We start from the raw sequence: 17965 nt of genomic DNA on the forward strand, positions 1-17965 counted from the left end.
TGTATGTGTGTATATATATATATATATATGGCTTTTAATAGATAACATTTTTTAATACGATTAATCACACCCTTTTTGTGTGATTAATCGCATACATATCATGAAAATACACATACAACAATTATTTTGTTTAACATGTTCATTTTGCCATCATTTGTTATATCCAGCAAAGTAAACACACAAAAAGTAAACATTTCTCACAACATTTTTCTGTAAGCTTTTTTCTAGATACATTTTGATATTTTTCCAAAAAAGTACACTTGGAGACTCCAAAAAAACAAATGATATAAGTCCATATTTTTAATCAGCCAGGAATTCTTGGAAAAGAAAATCTTATTTAAGTAGTATGGCATACAGTAATATTAATAAAATAATTATTACTTTTTAATTTAAGATTTAAGATTATTATCTTTTTATCTTTTTATTTTCTTTATATACAAATAATATCTTTAATCTATTTTTGCTCTATTCATTTGACAGTGCAGTTTATTACTCGTTTACACATTGATATGATGATATGATAAAAGAAAGAATTTCTTGGAAGAAAACTACATAAAATATATAAAATAAAAAATGATATCATACTGTCTCATGACTGTTTCTCAATAAGCCTCTTAAAATATTCAAAAATTTGACTGTCATTATGGCAAGGCAAGGTTAGCTCAGGTTGTAAAATATCATGTTGTGTGGCTCCTTAAAAACTTGAGTAATAATATATGAGTTTTATTAGTAATTCATGGTATTTGTGAAAAAATGTAAAAACTTCATTTCAATTTGTTTTTTTTCAAAGCTTTTTTTTTTTAACACACACATATAAAAGCATTTGATAAATGCAAAAATCCTTAACGCAAAATTACTGAAGCACAATTTCTATTCTAACCCTTTAATCTGATTTCACTTCTCTGTTTACCATCAGATCATTTTAAACCAAAACAGTGCTGATGTACAACATCATGTTACTGACCTGTCTACAACAGCTTCTGTTTGGCTGTGCGCGGGTAAAAGGGCCAAAAGGTGCTTGTTATTTCACTTCTTTTTTATTTCTGGGCTTTTTTACCCTCTACTTTGCAGAACAATACAGAGTAGACAGGAAAGGTGTCACTAAATTGTGACAAACAGCCGCTAAGTGCTATCTTACATTAGTGTCTGACTCCCATAGCCTCTTTCATGTCTCACACAAGCTAGAATCATCGGGTGTTTCACAACAATAATATTCACAGGCACACAAAGCCCTCAGCCCAAGCAAACAGTCTAGTTCTGAGTCGTATCGCTGTGCATCGGAATACAAATGCAGGAAAGCGTGTGTCTGTCGAATTGATTTAGACATACGTTGTTGTGAATGCTGCCGAGTGATAAATTACTGACCTTTTAGTGCCCACTCTGTGGTTGGGTGCAATATCAATTGTGTCTGTGGCTGAGTCGTGGCGCACGGCCAATCCAAGGTCAGCGATGCAACAGGTACCATTCTTCTTCACTAAGATATTTTTGGATTTCAGATCACGATGTGCAATTGCAGGCTTACCTGAAGATTGGACATGAAGCAGTACAGCATGAAACACGACTTCAAATCAACTGAAGGCTGTCTCTTTTGTCTTGACTGTCTCTTTTGTCTTGAGTCTTTTTTTCTTTAACAGCAATACATTTAGTTTTCTATTCATCTACTTAACCGCATATAAAACATCACAATTTAGTGAGCTACACTGCATATTTCTATGAAGATCTCACGCAATTCACGTAAATGTGACTGTGTTTCAGGAAGGATAAAAGAAAAGTGATTTGCGTTGTTGTGACTCACCCTGAGTGCCCACAATCTCCATATGCAGATGAGCCAGACCGCTGGCGGTAGAGAGAGACAGCTTGATCATGCCCTCTACTGTGACCGTGTACCTGTTCAGGTAGTCAAAGAGCGAGCCGTGCTCATGGTAATCAGAAACCAGCCACAGCTGAGTCCACGTGCCGTTATCTGAGATGCATAGAGAGAGAAACCACTGAATGCTCTGCGCTTTGAAGGATAATAGAGTGTAAGCATATTCTGAATCGTGGCTGTGCTTTGAAGAAGCCATGAACTCCCTTCTTTTATTATTTTGTACTGTTCTCGAAGGTCCACTTATAATATTATCAAGATTTTTACATCAAAATATTTTTACATCAAAACATGATCACATAAATACTATTACGGACATGTCAAATGATATATAATAACTGACAAAACAATAGTGACCACTTGTAGTTTCAATCTTTCTGAAAATCCAGCATTGAATTGTGGTTTGTACACGAATCTGAGGTAAAATGAGTGGACAAAAGCCCAAGTTATTACTGGCGTGGTCTTGAACTTCACTCTTTCCTAATGTTGGGATCAGAAGTAAGGCAATACAAAGACTGTTTTCCCACAAGTTTTGAAATTTATAGGAGATTTTTGTAGCACAATGACCTCTTGTATGTCAAAAGATCAAGGGAATTTTGATCTTTTCAACTTCTTCAGCTGAGGTCAAAAGTTTACATACACCTTGCACAATCCGCAAAGTTAAAAATTATATTACCAAAGTAAGAGGGATCATACAAAATGCATGTTATTTTTTATTTAGTACTGACCTGATTAAGATATTTCACATTAAAGTGTTTACATATAGTCTGCAAGAGAAAATAATAATACATTTTTAAAAATTATTATTTAAAACCACATTTGGGATCGTTTGAAGCCGCATTTAAACTGCATTTTGAAAGTTCAAAATCGGGGCACCATATCAGTCCATTATATGGAGAAAAATGTTGAAATGTTTTCCTCAAAAAAAAAAATCTTTACGACTGAAGAAAGAAACACACAAACATCGTGGATGACAAGGGGGTGAGTACATTATTTGTAAATTGTTGTTCTGGAAGTGGACTTCTCCTTTAACATTTTGCGGATTCTGCAGGGTGTAAACTTTTGACCTCAACTGTAAATATCAACATCCGGCATTTTTTAATCTATTTTTTGGTATGTTTTGCCTTTATTGCGACAGGACAGATCTGAATTGACAGGAAGTGAAGTGGGTGAGGGGGGTGGGGGGTGTGATCGGGAAAGGTCCTTGTGTTGGGATTCGAACACTGGACGCCTGGAGCGCTGCCAACAAGGCTATCGGCGCAGACAGGAAAATATTTTTGGGGAATTTGCTGAATGCTTTTTTGAGTGAGTTTATTGAGCTCAATACTGCAAAATGTTTCAACAATTTTTTTCTAGAGAATTGTATAGAAATTTGTCCATGATTTTTGGACTTTATTATTTCCACAACTTTTCCAGGCCAGGAAAGCTGATGTGAAATGTGACACACTACCCACATAAACACAGGTACACTGGAAAGCAAATTAGGTTCAATAAAACTTAATGGAAGCGAATTGCTTTCACTGTTATCTGACCTTTGTTGTCTGCAGCAATAAAGCCCAGGATGTTCTCATGCCGAAGCATGACAGTCTGGTAGATCTCCGCTTCACGGAACCAAGAGCGCTCCTCTCTGGAGGAGAAGATCTTCACAGCCACCTCTTCTCCACGCCAGCGGCCCCTCCACACCTCTCCAAAACGGCCCTTCCCTATGCTCTCCTGGAGGATGATGGTCCTGGCAATGGTCCTCTGCACTAGTAGCGGCAAACCTATAGAAGACAAGAAACAGCAGTCAGGGAATGTCCATTTCAAGCTTACAAATCATACTTCACAGCAATGTCTACTTGTTAAAGGAGAAAGATGCTCCTTTGCCACATAATGGTGTAATTACGGCATCTGCCAGCAGGGGATAACAGAGCCATTGAAACAGGCTAAACCTTAAACCCTTGATGTACACAGTGCACAGTGTATGATATGAGATCATGACAGTCATCCAGAGGCTGAACAACAAATATTCCATCTGAGGCACTGCCAAATATACAGTGTTTCTTGGCTTGGACAAAATGCAGTCATGACAGCTTTTGGACTAAAATCCCGGCCTGAAGATAAAGCCTGCAGTGATTCCAGCTTGGCATGAGGCTCATAACACACGGAAAGCATTAAACTGCCAATTTACACATCCTCAATTGTTCCCAAGGGGCTTTGAAAACAAATTTATGGAAAAAGAAATTGGCTCGAGCATACTTTGGGGTTTATGATGGGTACTACAAGCAAAACAACCTGCAAATACATGAAAATAAAATGGAATTTGATAATTTGATGAGAATCTTTGCATAGTAGGTCACATAAAAATAGCACAGCTGGATTCTTAGAAAGCAGAGAAGGGAAAGCAAAATACCTGAGCCTGATCCAGAAGTGGTCATGTCATAGATAAGGTCCTTCAGCGTGGTACCGTCAGCGAGGAACGGGTGGTCCATAGTAGGGTCTTCCTCACTTGGCACACGATGGTGGATGATAGAGCGATTATGGCACATGTAGAAGAGCAGCACCAGCACGAAGCTCAGCACGCAGATGGGGATGGCAATCACTGCGGCCAAGGCTACGGGACTCAGAGACTGAGGTTCAGTATCAGGCAACTCTAAAAGAGGAAGAAGCAAAAAACCTGCCTTAGGCTGTAAACTCGTGGGTCCCATTCAGGGGGTCAGAGCCCACTAGGGGGCCTCAGCAAACCTCCAGGAAGGCCCCGACAGGTATATTATGTTAAAATTCTTTAAGACTTAGAAAAGAAAGAAAGAAAGAAAGAAAGAAAAAGATGTACAACATCGACATATTTTAGTTTTTAATAAAAGTACCACATATCAACCTAGATAGGAAGGCATTCAAATATTGTATCAGACAAAAGAGAAGCTTTACAGTCAAGCATTTTGAGAACTACTGCTGCAAACACACTCAAACAATGAAAGAACTACCCTGTAAAAAAGGTTATTATTCACAATAGAGCACTGGTCACACTAAAACCATTTTCAAGCCAATATACCAAAAGAAGAGAAAAAAAAAATCGACCTTGCTAAAATTTAATAAGCACCACAGATTATTGATACTTCTTTGACTATGAACTGTGGAGGAGTAAACGTTTTAAGAAAGCCGCTATCTAAACATCCGTTTCCAGCCCTTTTTCTGTCTATTGATCGTTGACAATGCTATTTCTCTGCATTTCAATTTGAACAAACACCAAGACATTGTAGTTAAACTCTTGAGATGATTTGATATTAAAATTTAAAAGGTCAAAGCAAGTAAAACTGTGTTGAGGGCTATTCCTGCATGTTATTTGTCCTTTGTTAATTCTGTCGTGAGTATTTTTGAGCTCCCGTGGAGAAAAGTGGCTGAATCAATTTATACCGACTGACTGTTTTGATCTGTGACATAAACACATTTGGTGAAGTACATTACTCTTTTCCCATCAAGACTTTTTTTGATATGTGGTCTAAAACATCCAGTCTGCAGCAATTTTGCTGGTACACTTGTGAGTGAGGCGTACTTGTGGCAGTTTGGAGCTCCTTGTCTAAAGAAAAATAAAAGTTAACAAACACTCAACTAAAATAAAGTTCAATGCTTACATTGAAGTTAATTTATACATACAGTTGAGGTCAAAAGTTTACATACACCTTGCAGAATCTACAAAATGTTAATAATTTTACCAAAATAAGAGGGATCATACAAAATGCATGTTATTTTTTATTTAGTACTGACCTGAATAAGATATTTCACATAAAAGATAGTCCACAAGAGCCTGTTCAAAAGTTTACATACACTTGATTACATACACTAGCTGTTTTGTTTGTTTGTGTTTAGTGATTCGTTTAGAGTGCCTTGTTAGTCCTGAACAGTTAAGCTGTTTTCTGTTCTTCAGAAAACAGTTTTCTGTTCTGTAGAAAAATCCTTTAGATCTAACAAATTCTTTGGTTTTTCAGCATTTTTGTGTATTTGAACCCTGTGCAGAATAACTGTATGATTTTAAGATCCATCTTTTCACACTGAGGACAACTGAGGGACTCACATGCAACTATTACAGAAGGTTCAAATGCTCATTGATGCTCCAGAAGGAAATGTGACTCATTAAGAGCCGAGGGTGAAAACTTTTGAACAGAATGAAGATGTGTAGGGTACGACGGGGCATATTATTTTCCTCTTAACCACTAGATGGCAGAAAAACGTGGCGTAGCATGTTATAAAACATCCGCTTTTCAACATACACCTGCGATATTGGTGATCCTTAACGCGATCGCGGGCAGCAGAGCAAAGTCAATTCTGTGCTCACTTAATCTAATATTTGATGTTTTTAAAAATGTTGTAGATTTCAGTAGCAAATGAGAATCGCTAAAATTATTAAATATATCTTGAGACAAATGCTTTCTTAATTTTCAGTTTTAAGATAATTAAATTAATAATAATAAAAATTTAAATAATAAAAGAATATGTAAAATAATGGTATTTGGGGTAAAAAGCACCCCTGCTGTTGGGGCTAAAAGGCAATATATTAACATGATATTTAATAGAAGGCTGACTTTTCCATTTGTTGACATGACATCGTTGGATTCAGATGGTAAATATCATACATTATGTTGGGTGTCCATCTTATAAATAATCACCATGTTTAGAATAAAACCATCATATTTAAAAACATGCTATTAATCATATCATACAATAAAATATAATTTGTTGTTACTACTGTAAATCTAATTTAAATTATTATGGGATCTTTACATTTTGAAATGATTTTGTTTTTTTGTATTTTAAAATATATGTTTAATATTAACATATTTTAATGACAGTATATTTACTGAACAAAAAATAATTATTTTATTTATCAAAATAAGCAGAAAATAGTACAGACTTTGCTAAAGTGATTGTTTTGAAAAAGTATTAACTTAAGCATTATAAAAAAAAAAAAAACAACAACTTTATTTTAAAGTATTTATATCAATACTGTGTGCCTTTTACCCCATGCTGGTGGGCCTTTTACGCCGTGTGTGGGGTAAAAGGCCCCCCTTGCCACCTCATACATTTATGAGATTTTTTTGTTAAAAAAAAATAAACAACTTGTATGATTTATTTTCATACAAAATATGTTGCTCCATAAATGTGCAATACAAATGCATGCATTTTTCTGCAATCATATTCTTCGGGCACAGTGAAAAGCACATTTTTTTCTTAGGGGGTGCCTTTAGCCTCGTTGTACCCTACATCTTTCTTGTTTTGCCTAAATATCCTTTTTTTTTGATTTAGTACTGCCCTTCAGAAGCTACAAAAGATACTTACATGTTTCCCAGAAGACAAAAAAAGTTAAATTCACCCTGATCTTCAAATTCCAAAAGTTTTCACCCCCTGCTCTTAATGCATTGTGTTTCCTTCTGGAGCATCAGTGAGCATTTGAACCTTCTGTAATAGTTGCATATGAGTCCCTTAGTTGTCCTCAATTGTGAAAAGATGGATGGAAAAGATCGATATTTAATAAAAAATAAATAAATATTGTGACATATTGTGAACTATAATATAAAAAAAGCTTCTCAGAACTATCATAGCAAGGTAAATAGCCATTGCAATTTTTCTCACAGTTGTGCAGCCCTATTCAAAACCATCTACAACGTGAAAGTGTTGAGTATCGAGGGACCTCCAGGAGAATTATTACACGTTAAATCAAAAATTCAAATCACAATTTCTTTTAATGGAAACATATGGCTTAAACGAATTAAAAAATTAAGCAACAGAGCTGGCTTGAAAGAGCCAAGCACTTATGTCTTTAGCATCATTGTGTGGAGAGCATGAGAGCTATATATTCATTACTAAACCTTTCTATCTGTGACGCAAGAGCCAGTGCCACTTCAAGGTTTGTATCTTTCATACACGAAAGTGTCATGGAAATGTACTGACACAATGAATCTTGAGTCTGTGGGCTCAAGGTCACCACAAAAAGTTAAATCAAGCAATGTACATTCAAAGAGACACTATTAAAAAAAGCACTAAGATTGCACCACACTATATAATCCAAGTATGAATTTTTTTTTACTGTGACAAACTTTTATGAAGTTATAGACTCACAATCTTGACAAAGCAATATTATTTTCTCACCTGGGCTGACTTTTGGGCTCTCGTTGCACATGAGTGTGTTGCAGCAATACGGATGCTTGCCGTTGTTGGAGGGGGCGCACTGGAAAGGCCTGTCCCGTGGATAAAGATCATCCTGCTGAATGCACTGACGCTCCTGTATCACAATCTGTCCGGCAGACTTGGTGATGACTGCAAAACACAGGCCAGTCGTGTTGCAGGTCCGATTGACACATCGCTCACAATAACACAGCAATCCTGATTCAGAAAAGAGAGAAGAGACTCTAGGTTAGGACACATTTAGATAGTCAGCTTGGTAAATTGTACAGTGCCCTAAGCAGATTCACCCATTCAAGGTAAAAACACAGAGAACATGAACTTTTTACTTTCATCATAAAGAATTAAAAGACTAAAATGTATACCGCCACTGATTTTGAAAAGAAAAACATATTTTTATCCAGCAAGGACTTAAACTAATTAAATTAATAATTTATAATGTTACAAAGGCTTTTTAGTTTAAATAAATCTTGTTCTTAAGCATAAAAGCATAAGAAACTTATGTAAATGGTAGTCTCTAATATATAACGGAAAAACACTAGGACTGGTCACCAAATATTTCAGCATCTTTGGTCACCTCATTCACTCAGACAGTTCTACAGTGTGAAAAATTAATCTTTTGAAGTTCAAATATTTCATGTGGTCAATTAATATTTCAATAACACTGTACACTGTTAGCCATGCAAATAAAACATTACATCTCAAACTGAATACAAGGTCATAAAACAGTGTGCTTAATAACTATAAAAAATAGAAAAATGTGATTCTAAATAGTTTCAGACTGCCAACTGCAGTTTTTCATAAAATCTGACATGCCATTATCAACGAAGAATACAAAAAGCTAAACCAAAAAAAATACTTTTTATCCACAAAGAAACAAAAATAACAACTTTCTTCAACCATTTCTTCTCTTTCATGTCAGTTGATGCGCGATTACACGATGTGGTACTCTTGTGAGCGCGTGTCGAAGACTAAAATATAAGAGAAGAAATTGTTCAATGAAGTCATTATTTTAGTTTTTTTTTGCACACAAAACATATTCTCATAGCTTCATAATATTACGGCTGAACCACTGACGTCACATGGACTATTTTACCTTCCTTACCACCTTTCTAGGCCTTGTCAGTTGCATCTATCCAGGATCAGAAAGCTCTCGGATTTCATCAAAAATATTTTAATTTGTGTTCTTAAGATGAACGAAGGTCTTGCAAGTTTGCAACGACATGAGGGTGAGCAATTAATGACAGAATTTGCATTTTTGGGCAAACTATCCCTTTAAATAAAGATACTGTTCTGTTGGCTACACAATCCGATGTTGTCAAGCTGTAAAAAAAGACCTAAGTTCAACACTAGTTCAAATCACTGAGCATGTCCTGATAACCTGGTTGCACAGGAAGAGGAGACGGTGAGCACAGTCCCCAGTCGGGCTGAGCAATCCCAGACGCCGTCTGAAGCCTAGTGCTGCTGTGATGCAAGGACACTAAGCTGCAGAGACAGCAGCACCAAATCTCAAGCAGCCACAGGCCTCAATTAAACCAGTGTGAGAATTCAAATGCCTAGTCAACTTGGAACTGAAATAAGCTGAGAGATGCAGAAAACTTGTTTTCCTTGGGGGAAAACAGCTCACGTTATTTCAGTGAGAATATATATGTACAGTATTCCAGCAAATTTCTATTTCAAATAAATGCTATTCTTTCTAGAAAAAAATACAAAAATCACAGCCTCCACAAAAATGATAAGCTGCACAACTGCTTCGACATTAAAAATAATAAGATCATGTGACACTTAAGACTGGAGTCATGATGCTGAAAATTCAGCTTTACATCACAAGAATAAATTAAAGTTTTCAAATATATTAATATAGAAAACAGCTATTTTAAATTGTAATAATACTTCATAATATTACGGTTTTTCAGTATTTTTAACAAATAAATGCAGCCTTGGTGAGCACAAGAAATCATTTAATAAAATCTCATAAAATGTCATTGTACGGTTAAAGGGAGAGTTCACCCAAAAATGAAAATTCTGTCATTAATTACTCACCCTCATGTTGTTCCAAATCTGTAAGACCTTTGTTCATCTTCGGAACACAAATGAAGATATTTTTGATGAAATCCGAGAGCTTTCTGACTGTGCATAGACAGCAAGGTTCCTACCAAGTTCAAGGTTAAGAAAGGTGCCAAGAACAAGACAAACAGGGTTCCCACACCTTGGTTAACTTTAAATTCAAGAATCTTTCAAGGACTTTCCAGGTCCAATACCCTCAAATTCAAGGACTTAATGTGGGGACACATTTCAAGTGAGAGCAAGGTTACATCGTGTTACACTGTAAAATACATTGTTACATGTATCAAACACACCCATGCAAAAAAGCACTTTTTGGCATTTATTTTTGGCCATATGACAGAGATCTGATATTCTATTTGTTGTATTTTTGTTTTGCATTAAACTGAAGAATATTGGGCTCTGCACCTGGCCAAGTGATGGTTCTTTGGATATCTAGCAAGCCATTCCTTGTAATCATAATTATTATAATTAGAAAGCCCTCAAAGATGTGCAATGACCATATCCCATATCAAAAATATTTCATTTCCATACCTAAAATGTATATTTTACAGTCACCCTTGTGCAGACTGATCATAAACACATCTATGATAAGTGGTCATCACAAAACTTAACATCGTGCACAGTTTTATCACAGGTAGAAAGCAAAATGTTTTAATATAAGCATTTCAGTCAAATGTAATTAATGCAATATTTCAAACATTTAACCCACAGGAGAAAATGAACCCTTCACAACAGCTTTAAAATCAGCCCAGGTCCGAGCAAAAAATGTGGAATTGGCAACCCTGCATCCAAAACAAGCTGCAGGAATCAGATTTAACCAATTATGGCTTCAAGACAAGAGTGAAGAGAGATTTTGCTGCTCAGCAGGTAATGTGCTCATATCCGATCTTGTAAGATGTGCTCCCTTTATACAGAGTGCGTGTGATGGCGAAATTGAAAGTGAAAGTAAATAGCCGCTCATTCATATGAGATTTAAATTTTGCCCTGGTGCGCAAAAATTATATTCAATATTAGAATGATTGCGTGAGCAGGCGGTAATGGCCCAAAATTCAGCAGGAGCGGAATCAAGAAAACAGTCCAGCGTGAAACTTTAATACAAAAACAACATTTTGGGCGATTTAGATATCCCGGCCGGACGTATATTTTTTTAGGTCCAAAAAGAGTACACATATGGTCACCCTAACTAACGTAAATCACGCAAGGTAGTATGCATAGGCCACAAAGTGTTGCCCAAATAACACATTAGCGGTCCGGAGGGAATAATATGGAATTTCTTCCAGAAAACTTCTTGCACAAAATAAATTCAAGCACTTTCAAGGACCTGTATATGTATGTTTTATTTTTTCAGATTCACAAACTTTCAAGGATTTCAAGGACCCATGGGAACCCCATGTGACATCAGTGGTTCAATCATAATTTTATGAAGCTACGAGAATACTTTTTCTGAGCAAAAAAACTAAAATAACTTTATTCTACACATCTTCTCCTCCGCATCACCCTAGCACCATTTTGGAGAGTACCACGACGCATACGTGTGGTTTGATCCGCACCAAGTGTGCCGCTCAAGTCTTGAAAAGTGAAGCCAAAACCTTTCAATCACCCCCCAGGTGGCTGGTCCCAATATAGGTCATAAACCCCACCCTCTCCATGTAATCTAAAGGGACGTAAGACAAACAAAATAATTAAATTTCACTTCAAATTAATGTTTTCCAAAGATGGTTTTTGTCCTTTTGTGTAGTTTTTATTACGCTGATGTAAGTTTAAATGCTCATTTCTAAAGTTAGTTAAGTGATGCTATAGAAATGGGAGTGTGACGTCACGACTGACAGCTGAGATTGACAGCTTCTCTAAGTGAACTGAGGCGCCAGCTGAATTTTTTGGGATATTCAGGAGGTGACTGGATTTGTATTTACCTTATTTTAACAAAAGCCTCTTGTACAGCAATCAGCAGACAAAAATTGGAGCAGTCAGGCTAATTAAAAAAGGGTCAGGGGGATGTGCTTGCAAGCGGGAGTGTGGGCAGAATGTGGCTTCACTTCGCTCACTACTGCACAGACTCAGGTCCCAAATCAAAGCAATATGTCTGTGCCCTATTGGGATAATGGCAGCTTCACTTTTCTTCAATGGAAGAATGCAAGGGTGCGTCATCCATTTTTTTTACAGTCTATGATCTGCATGTAAACAATGCAACGTGGTTTGACATGAGGGTGAGTAATTAATGACAGAATTGTCATTTTTGGGTGAACTTTCCCTTTAAGGTCTGAAGGATCTTAAAGGGAAAGTCAATGGGGTCCAATTTTGAGGGTGAGTAAATTTCATTTTGGGGGCATCTATCCCTAAACCACGTCTAATCTACTGTTAGGATGGTAGAAAAGTCAAAAGTTAGGTAGAGCACTAACATTACATTCACAGATTGGCTTCAAACAGATCACATCTATCCCTCCCCCTGTGCCCTTTCCCAACAGACTGCTGCTTTCATCAGCGTTATCTCTTGATGCAATTTTTCATGCCTCTAAAAATGACTGACAAGTTCCTTAACTCAGGGCAATAAAGACAATGTAGATAAAAAGCAGAGGCAGAGCTGGATAAAAACACTGTCTCTTGAGACAAACGTAGTTAAAAATCAATGGTAGTCTTTGCACAGGCTGTATACCGTAAAGACATCTAGTGTCATCTTTGACTCCTGTAATTTATTTATGAGAATGTAAGAATGAACGTTCCTCATTGGTGTATTTCATATGACATTCACTATTGTGATAAATGTGATCTCTGGGGCAAAAGGAGGATGTCGAAATGATTCCTGTTTACTGAAGCTCGTGATTATGAACTCACTAGAAAAATTCCACCTCTAAATGACAAAGATCACCCTTGACAGTGTCACGTTCTCGAGGTTTTGAAGAACATCCTGCTCTTCTCTACTGCTTATAAACCTCTCTTTCTGATTTAATTACAATTCTGTTTTGGTAATTGGTTAAGCATTTATTTTCTTGCTTGCTAAAACACCACAGGAAATTATTATAGATGCAGGCATCAAGATGCAGATAATAGCATGTGTTTAGAAAGAAAAACAGCAGGAAGGAGGAAAAATACTTCAGTGGTAATTGGACCACCATCCCAACATTTCATTAAATGGAGAAATAGACGAATAGCTCTTATTCACCTGAGAAAGTCACTTTGAGGAGGAAGTAAGGAAAAAGATTGCATTGAGACAGGTAAAGATCCAAAGAAAATAGAAACTCTAGAGGGATAGTTACCACACAAACAAGTTACAATGGTAAGAAAAAGTACTTTTTTTGCATAAACTGGTCATAAAATGTCATCTGATTTTCATCGAAGTCACAAGTATAAACAAACACAATGAGCTTAAGCCAACACAGCAATGGTTATAATCTTTCATCCCATTAAACATTCACAGTCTTGTGGAAAAAGTCTTTGTAAGTAACTTACTTCCTTGTTGTTGTTACCTATTTGTTACCAACAAAATTATGTGTTTCTCAACATTTTGCTTTGTTTAAATATCATATTTTTCCATTAAGTACTGCCCTTCAAAATCCACAGAAAATACTAACTTGTTTTCCAAAAGACAAAATAAGTATTATTTACCACAATCATCCTGTTCCAAAAGTTTACACCCTGCTCTTAATGCATTGTATTTCCTTCTTGAGCATCCTTCTTCAGCAATGGGCAGTTTAACTTGTCAGGGCAAACAAAAGCCTCTTGAACAATTCATGAATCTCATTAAAAAAAAGAAGTTTGTGAATCATCCAGTTTACAGCAACAAGATAAAGTTTTACATGCTTTTTTTTACATCTCTGTGAATGTTTAATGGGATGTGTTCAATAAAGACTGGAAATTATAATTATTTGTGTTATTAGCTAAACGATCATTGTGTTTGTCAATACTTGTGACTTAATGAAGGTGACATCTAATGGCTAATTAACGCAGAAAACCAACCAATGGGTTCACATACTTTTTCCACCACTGTAATTATTTTTAAGCCTGTACAGCTTTCTTTTGTGGAACATAAAAGGTGAAGTTCTGGATAAAGTGATAAAGGTCCCTCGTCTGCATGCCAATCAGAACTGAAGCTTTTAAACTTAAAACATGACACAAAATGACCATTCTAGGTCTCACACAAGTCTTATGTATATGGGCCATTCTACAGAACAGGCAGAGTTAGAAACATCTTGGGAAAAAATGTGTCCTTCTCCACAAATTTTGTATTCATGCAAATTTTATAATATCAAAGGTAAACATTTTTAGTAATTGTGCAGTTAATTTTTTTATATTGTTTTTTTTAGAAAGTTTTGGAATATTTTTCCTTTCACTACTGGAACATGGTAATATATAATTTAATAAGAAGGGTTACATTGACCTATTAAGATTTGGCCTACATCTCGTAAATATATTTTTTCTATTGTATTACAAAGTTTTCAGAAGTAAAATTGTTACAATTTTAACAATATTTTAAGTGTGACTTATGAGACTTGTATTTTGAATCCAATTTTTCTTTGTAAAGGCATGAAGTTGATCATACTGATTTCAAACTTCAAAAACTAACATCCTAGTTGAAAATATCCCATGTTTTGACGTGACTACACATGTTCAGTAGTGACAGTAATGTTTTGGTAGCAACAACATCACAGAATTTTGACCCACATTTAAAACACTACTAAAACATACTAAAATACTACAAAAATTATTATTTTTTCCCTCCAAATAAAGGATTATGTGTTCCCTTTTGTCACTACCGAAACAATGACGAAATGTTTTGGTCGTGATTGTTACGGTAGTGACAATTTTATGGGATAACACATAAAAAAAATCAATAATGCCACTACCGAAACGTCACCAAATGTTTTGGTCGTGACTCTTGACTGTTACGTTAATGACAATTTTAGATACTTTTGAACCTAGCTTAAAGATGCTAATCAGCACATGGTTAGCTAGCACACTTCTAAACAGCTGTACACATATAAAAAACTAAAAACTCCAAAAAAAAGTGTGTTTAGGCTTAATTATATATATATATAAAAAAAAGGTGTTCGTGACATTTGTAAAAGTTACACACTGATTTTTCATACTTTTGAACACACTGACCTCAAAATGATGGGCCCTGTCTACTCACCATGTAGCTACGAGAGCAAGTGACACATAAATATTTCCTGATCATTAACGTAGGGGTGTAGTTAAAATCAGTCTCAGCCAAAGGACTAAAACATACACTGTTTCGGTAGTGACATGAAAATGCAGGACATTAAAGTTTCATATTTTAGAAAATATAAAATAAATATTTTATGAATTTTTTAAACTTCACTTTTTTAAATAGTTAAAAAAATGTTTTTATAAACAAAAAATCGAATAAAATGCATAAATGTATATTTTCATAAGTTGAAATTTAGGGGTTAGCATTCAGGACAGCCACCTCCCAACTGAACGTACCAACTAAATAATGATTTTATATATATTAAGCAGTACAGTACAGTAAAATACTTTTTAAATGTGTTTTTTGGGTCCATATATGTCCACCTCATGCATTAATAAGATAAAATTAATTCATGAATCATCACTACTAGGGATGCGCGGTATACGGGGACTGGATAAATACCGGTATATATTTTATTTCAAACGGTTCGATACTATCATTTTGATCAATACGGTATTTTATATGCTGCTGTTCCAAAGTGCTTCCCAAATTGCTGCAAAACAGTTAAACGTGACAACAGAACAACGCGATGCATCACCAAACAGATGAAACTCCATCAACGTGCTCAAAACTAGTAACTAAAGACAACAGTAGTGAAATTTGGCATTATTTTGCATACAGAACAGGTGAACGAGCTGACCTTACTGCATTGCTATAAGTCATGTGTAAATCATATGCTTTTTCTTTGGCTGAGTCTGAAATTTGAAAACAATCAGAGAAAGAGAGACATAATAATGTGATTTTGAATACTTTGACTGTTAGAATAACACTTTACAGTAAAGCAAACTGTTAAAATTCATTAGGTAAGCTGACCTAACAGTATTACAGCACTGATTAATCTAGGTCAACAATTAGTTATAAATGATAAATGAACTACTACATGTTAAGTATGTTAACATTACTCACTAAATTGTTTTCAATTCACTTATCTGGTATCGATTTAGTATCGATACAGAGGTTTCACATTCTGGTATCATACCAAAGCCAAAATTATGGTATCAAGCCACCCCTAATCACTACTGAACTCATTAAATTTCAAAAACCTAAAGAACATTAGGGTTAATGTCAAGATATGTAGTGTACTACAACTAAAATTTTAGTCTGCTCCCCACAACCTTCTACCGTACGGCTCTAGAACACTTGAAAAAGGGCACAAGTAACTTTATAATTACTTTCAGGTGCATTTGTATTTTTGGAGCATGACAGCTCCAGTACTCATTTACTTTCATTATATGTGACCCTGGACCACAAAACCAGTCTTAAGTCACTGGGGAATATTTGTAGCAATATCCAAAAATGGGTCAAAATTATTAATTTTTCTTTTATGACAAAAATCATTAGGAAATCGTGTTTCATGAAGATATTTTGTAAAATTCCTGCAGTAAATATAGCTAAACTTAGATTAGTAATATGCATTAGTAAGAGCTTCATTTGGACAACTTTAAAGGTGATTTTCTCAATATTTTGATTGTTTTGCACCCTCAGATTACAGATTTTCAAATAGTTGTATCTCTAACCCTAACCCAAATATTGTCCTATCCTAACAAACAATATATCTATGGAAAGATTATTTAATCAGCTTTCAGATGATGTATAAAGCATTGAACCTTATGACTGGTTTTGTGGTACAGGGTCACATATTGGAAAGAGCGGCCAGGATATTCTTCGAAATGCCTCCTTTTGTATTCCACAGAAGAACAAAATGTTTTAAACAACACGCAGGTCAGTAAATCATGACAGAATTTTCTTTTTTCGGTGAACCATTAAATCTGACTTGAGCTCTTAGAAGATACTGGTATTAACACAGAGAAACAGTTGCATTGGCTTTTTTACTACACCACGTCATCAAACAAACATTCTCAAAAAATGAAGTGAAAAGTGTATGGTTTTAGTTTTAGTTAACTATAACAAGTGTCAGAAAAAAAAAAATTGTAATGAAAAGAATCTTTCTGCTACTGGATTTTTGTAACTACGGCCCAGAAAAAAACAGCCTACCAGACTAATTAAAAATAAAAATTGAATTTGCTCCTTTGACAAGCAGTTTTGTTGGCCCGACCGGAGAGAACCCCTGCGTGGTGTTGCCAACTTCAACATTAATTGATTATAGGTGAGAGATTTTACGTCAAGCGACGCTCCAATTAAATGGTTCCCTCAGAGAAGAGATAAGGAGCAGAAAGTCGAACAAAGTGTCTCACTCTGCGCACACTGGGGTCATTATGTATGCAGTATATGCTGTGTGGTGTCGCAGTCACTCCTCTAAATGAAATTGTAAGTGAATGAATGTTTCTTACTAACCAATTTCAAAAGGTCTAATCAAAAGCTGGCATTAATAATTGCCATAATACACTATGAGGCCCTCTGCAGTTTCTAAATTCATTCATGGACAGGAATTGGCAGGCATCTAAGTACAAAACAAATGGTAAATGTAATGTAAACTATATAAGACTCGTTTGAGTTGTTAATCTGTTTTCTGATAGAAAGCCCATGACATTAAATCATTTTTGTCCATGTCCATACTAACAATGCAATCACAGAAAAAAAAAAATGAATCAATTACTTCTGTCGCTTAGCAACTAGTTGCAGCACACTGCTGAACCCATTGCTTTCAGTTACCTTTAAAAATCCCATTAATCACTCTGAGCCTCCACCCATACAGCCGCCTCACCTCAACA

At 35.5% G+C, this 17965-nt stretch overlaps 1 protein-coding gene across 1 annotated transcript in view; it reads right to left on the reverse strand.

Moving 5' to 3' along the window:
* tgfbr1a (transforming growth factor, beta receptor 1 a) overlaps positions 1–17965 on the reverse strand; it is a 50011-nt gene that overhangs the window by 19656 nt on the left and 12390 nt on the right. The window contains exons 2-6 of the mRNA XM_051130885.1: positions 7988–8221; positions 4257–4496; positions 3397–3627; positions 1796–1963; positions 1366–1522 (exon numbers count right to left, since the gene is read on the reverse strand). Of these exons, the coding sequence (XP_050986842.1) occupies positions 1366–1522; positions 1796–1963; positions 3397–3627; positions 4257–4496; positions 7988–8221 (1030 nt within the window). The remainder of the gene's footprint in view (positions 1–1365; positions 1523–1795; positions 1964–3396; positions 3628–4256; positions 4497–7987; positions 8222–17965) is intronic.

The sequence above is a fragment of the Labeo rohita genome, chromosome 2, assembly GCF_022985175.1.
Source record: "Labeo rohita strain BAU-BD-2019 chromosome 2, IGBB_LRoh.1.0, whole genome shotgun sequence".
Classification (NCBI taxonomy): Eukaryota; Metazoa; Chordata; class Actinopteri; order Cypriniformes; family Cyprinidae; genus Labeo; species Labeo rohita.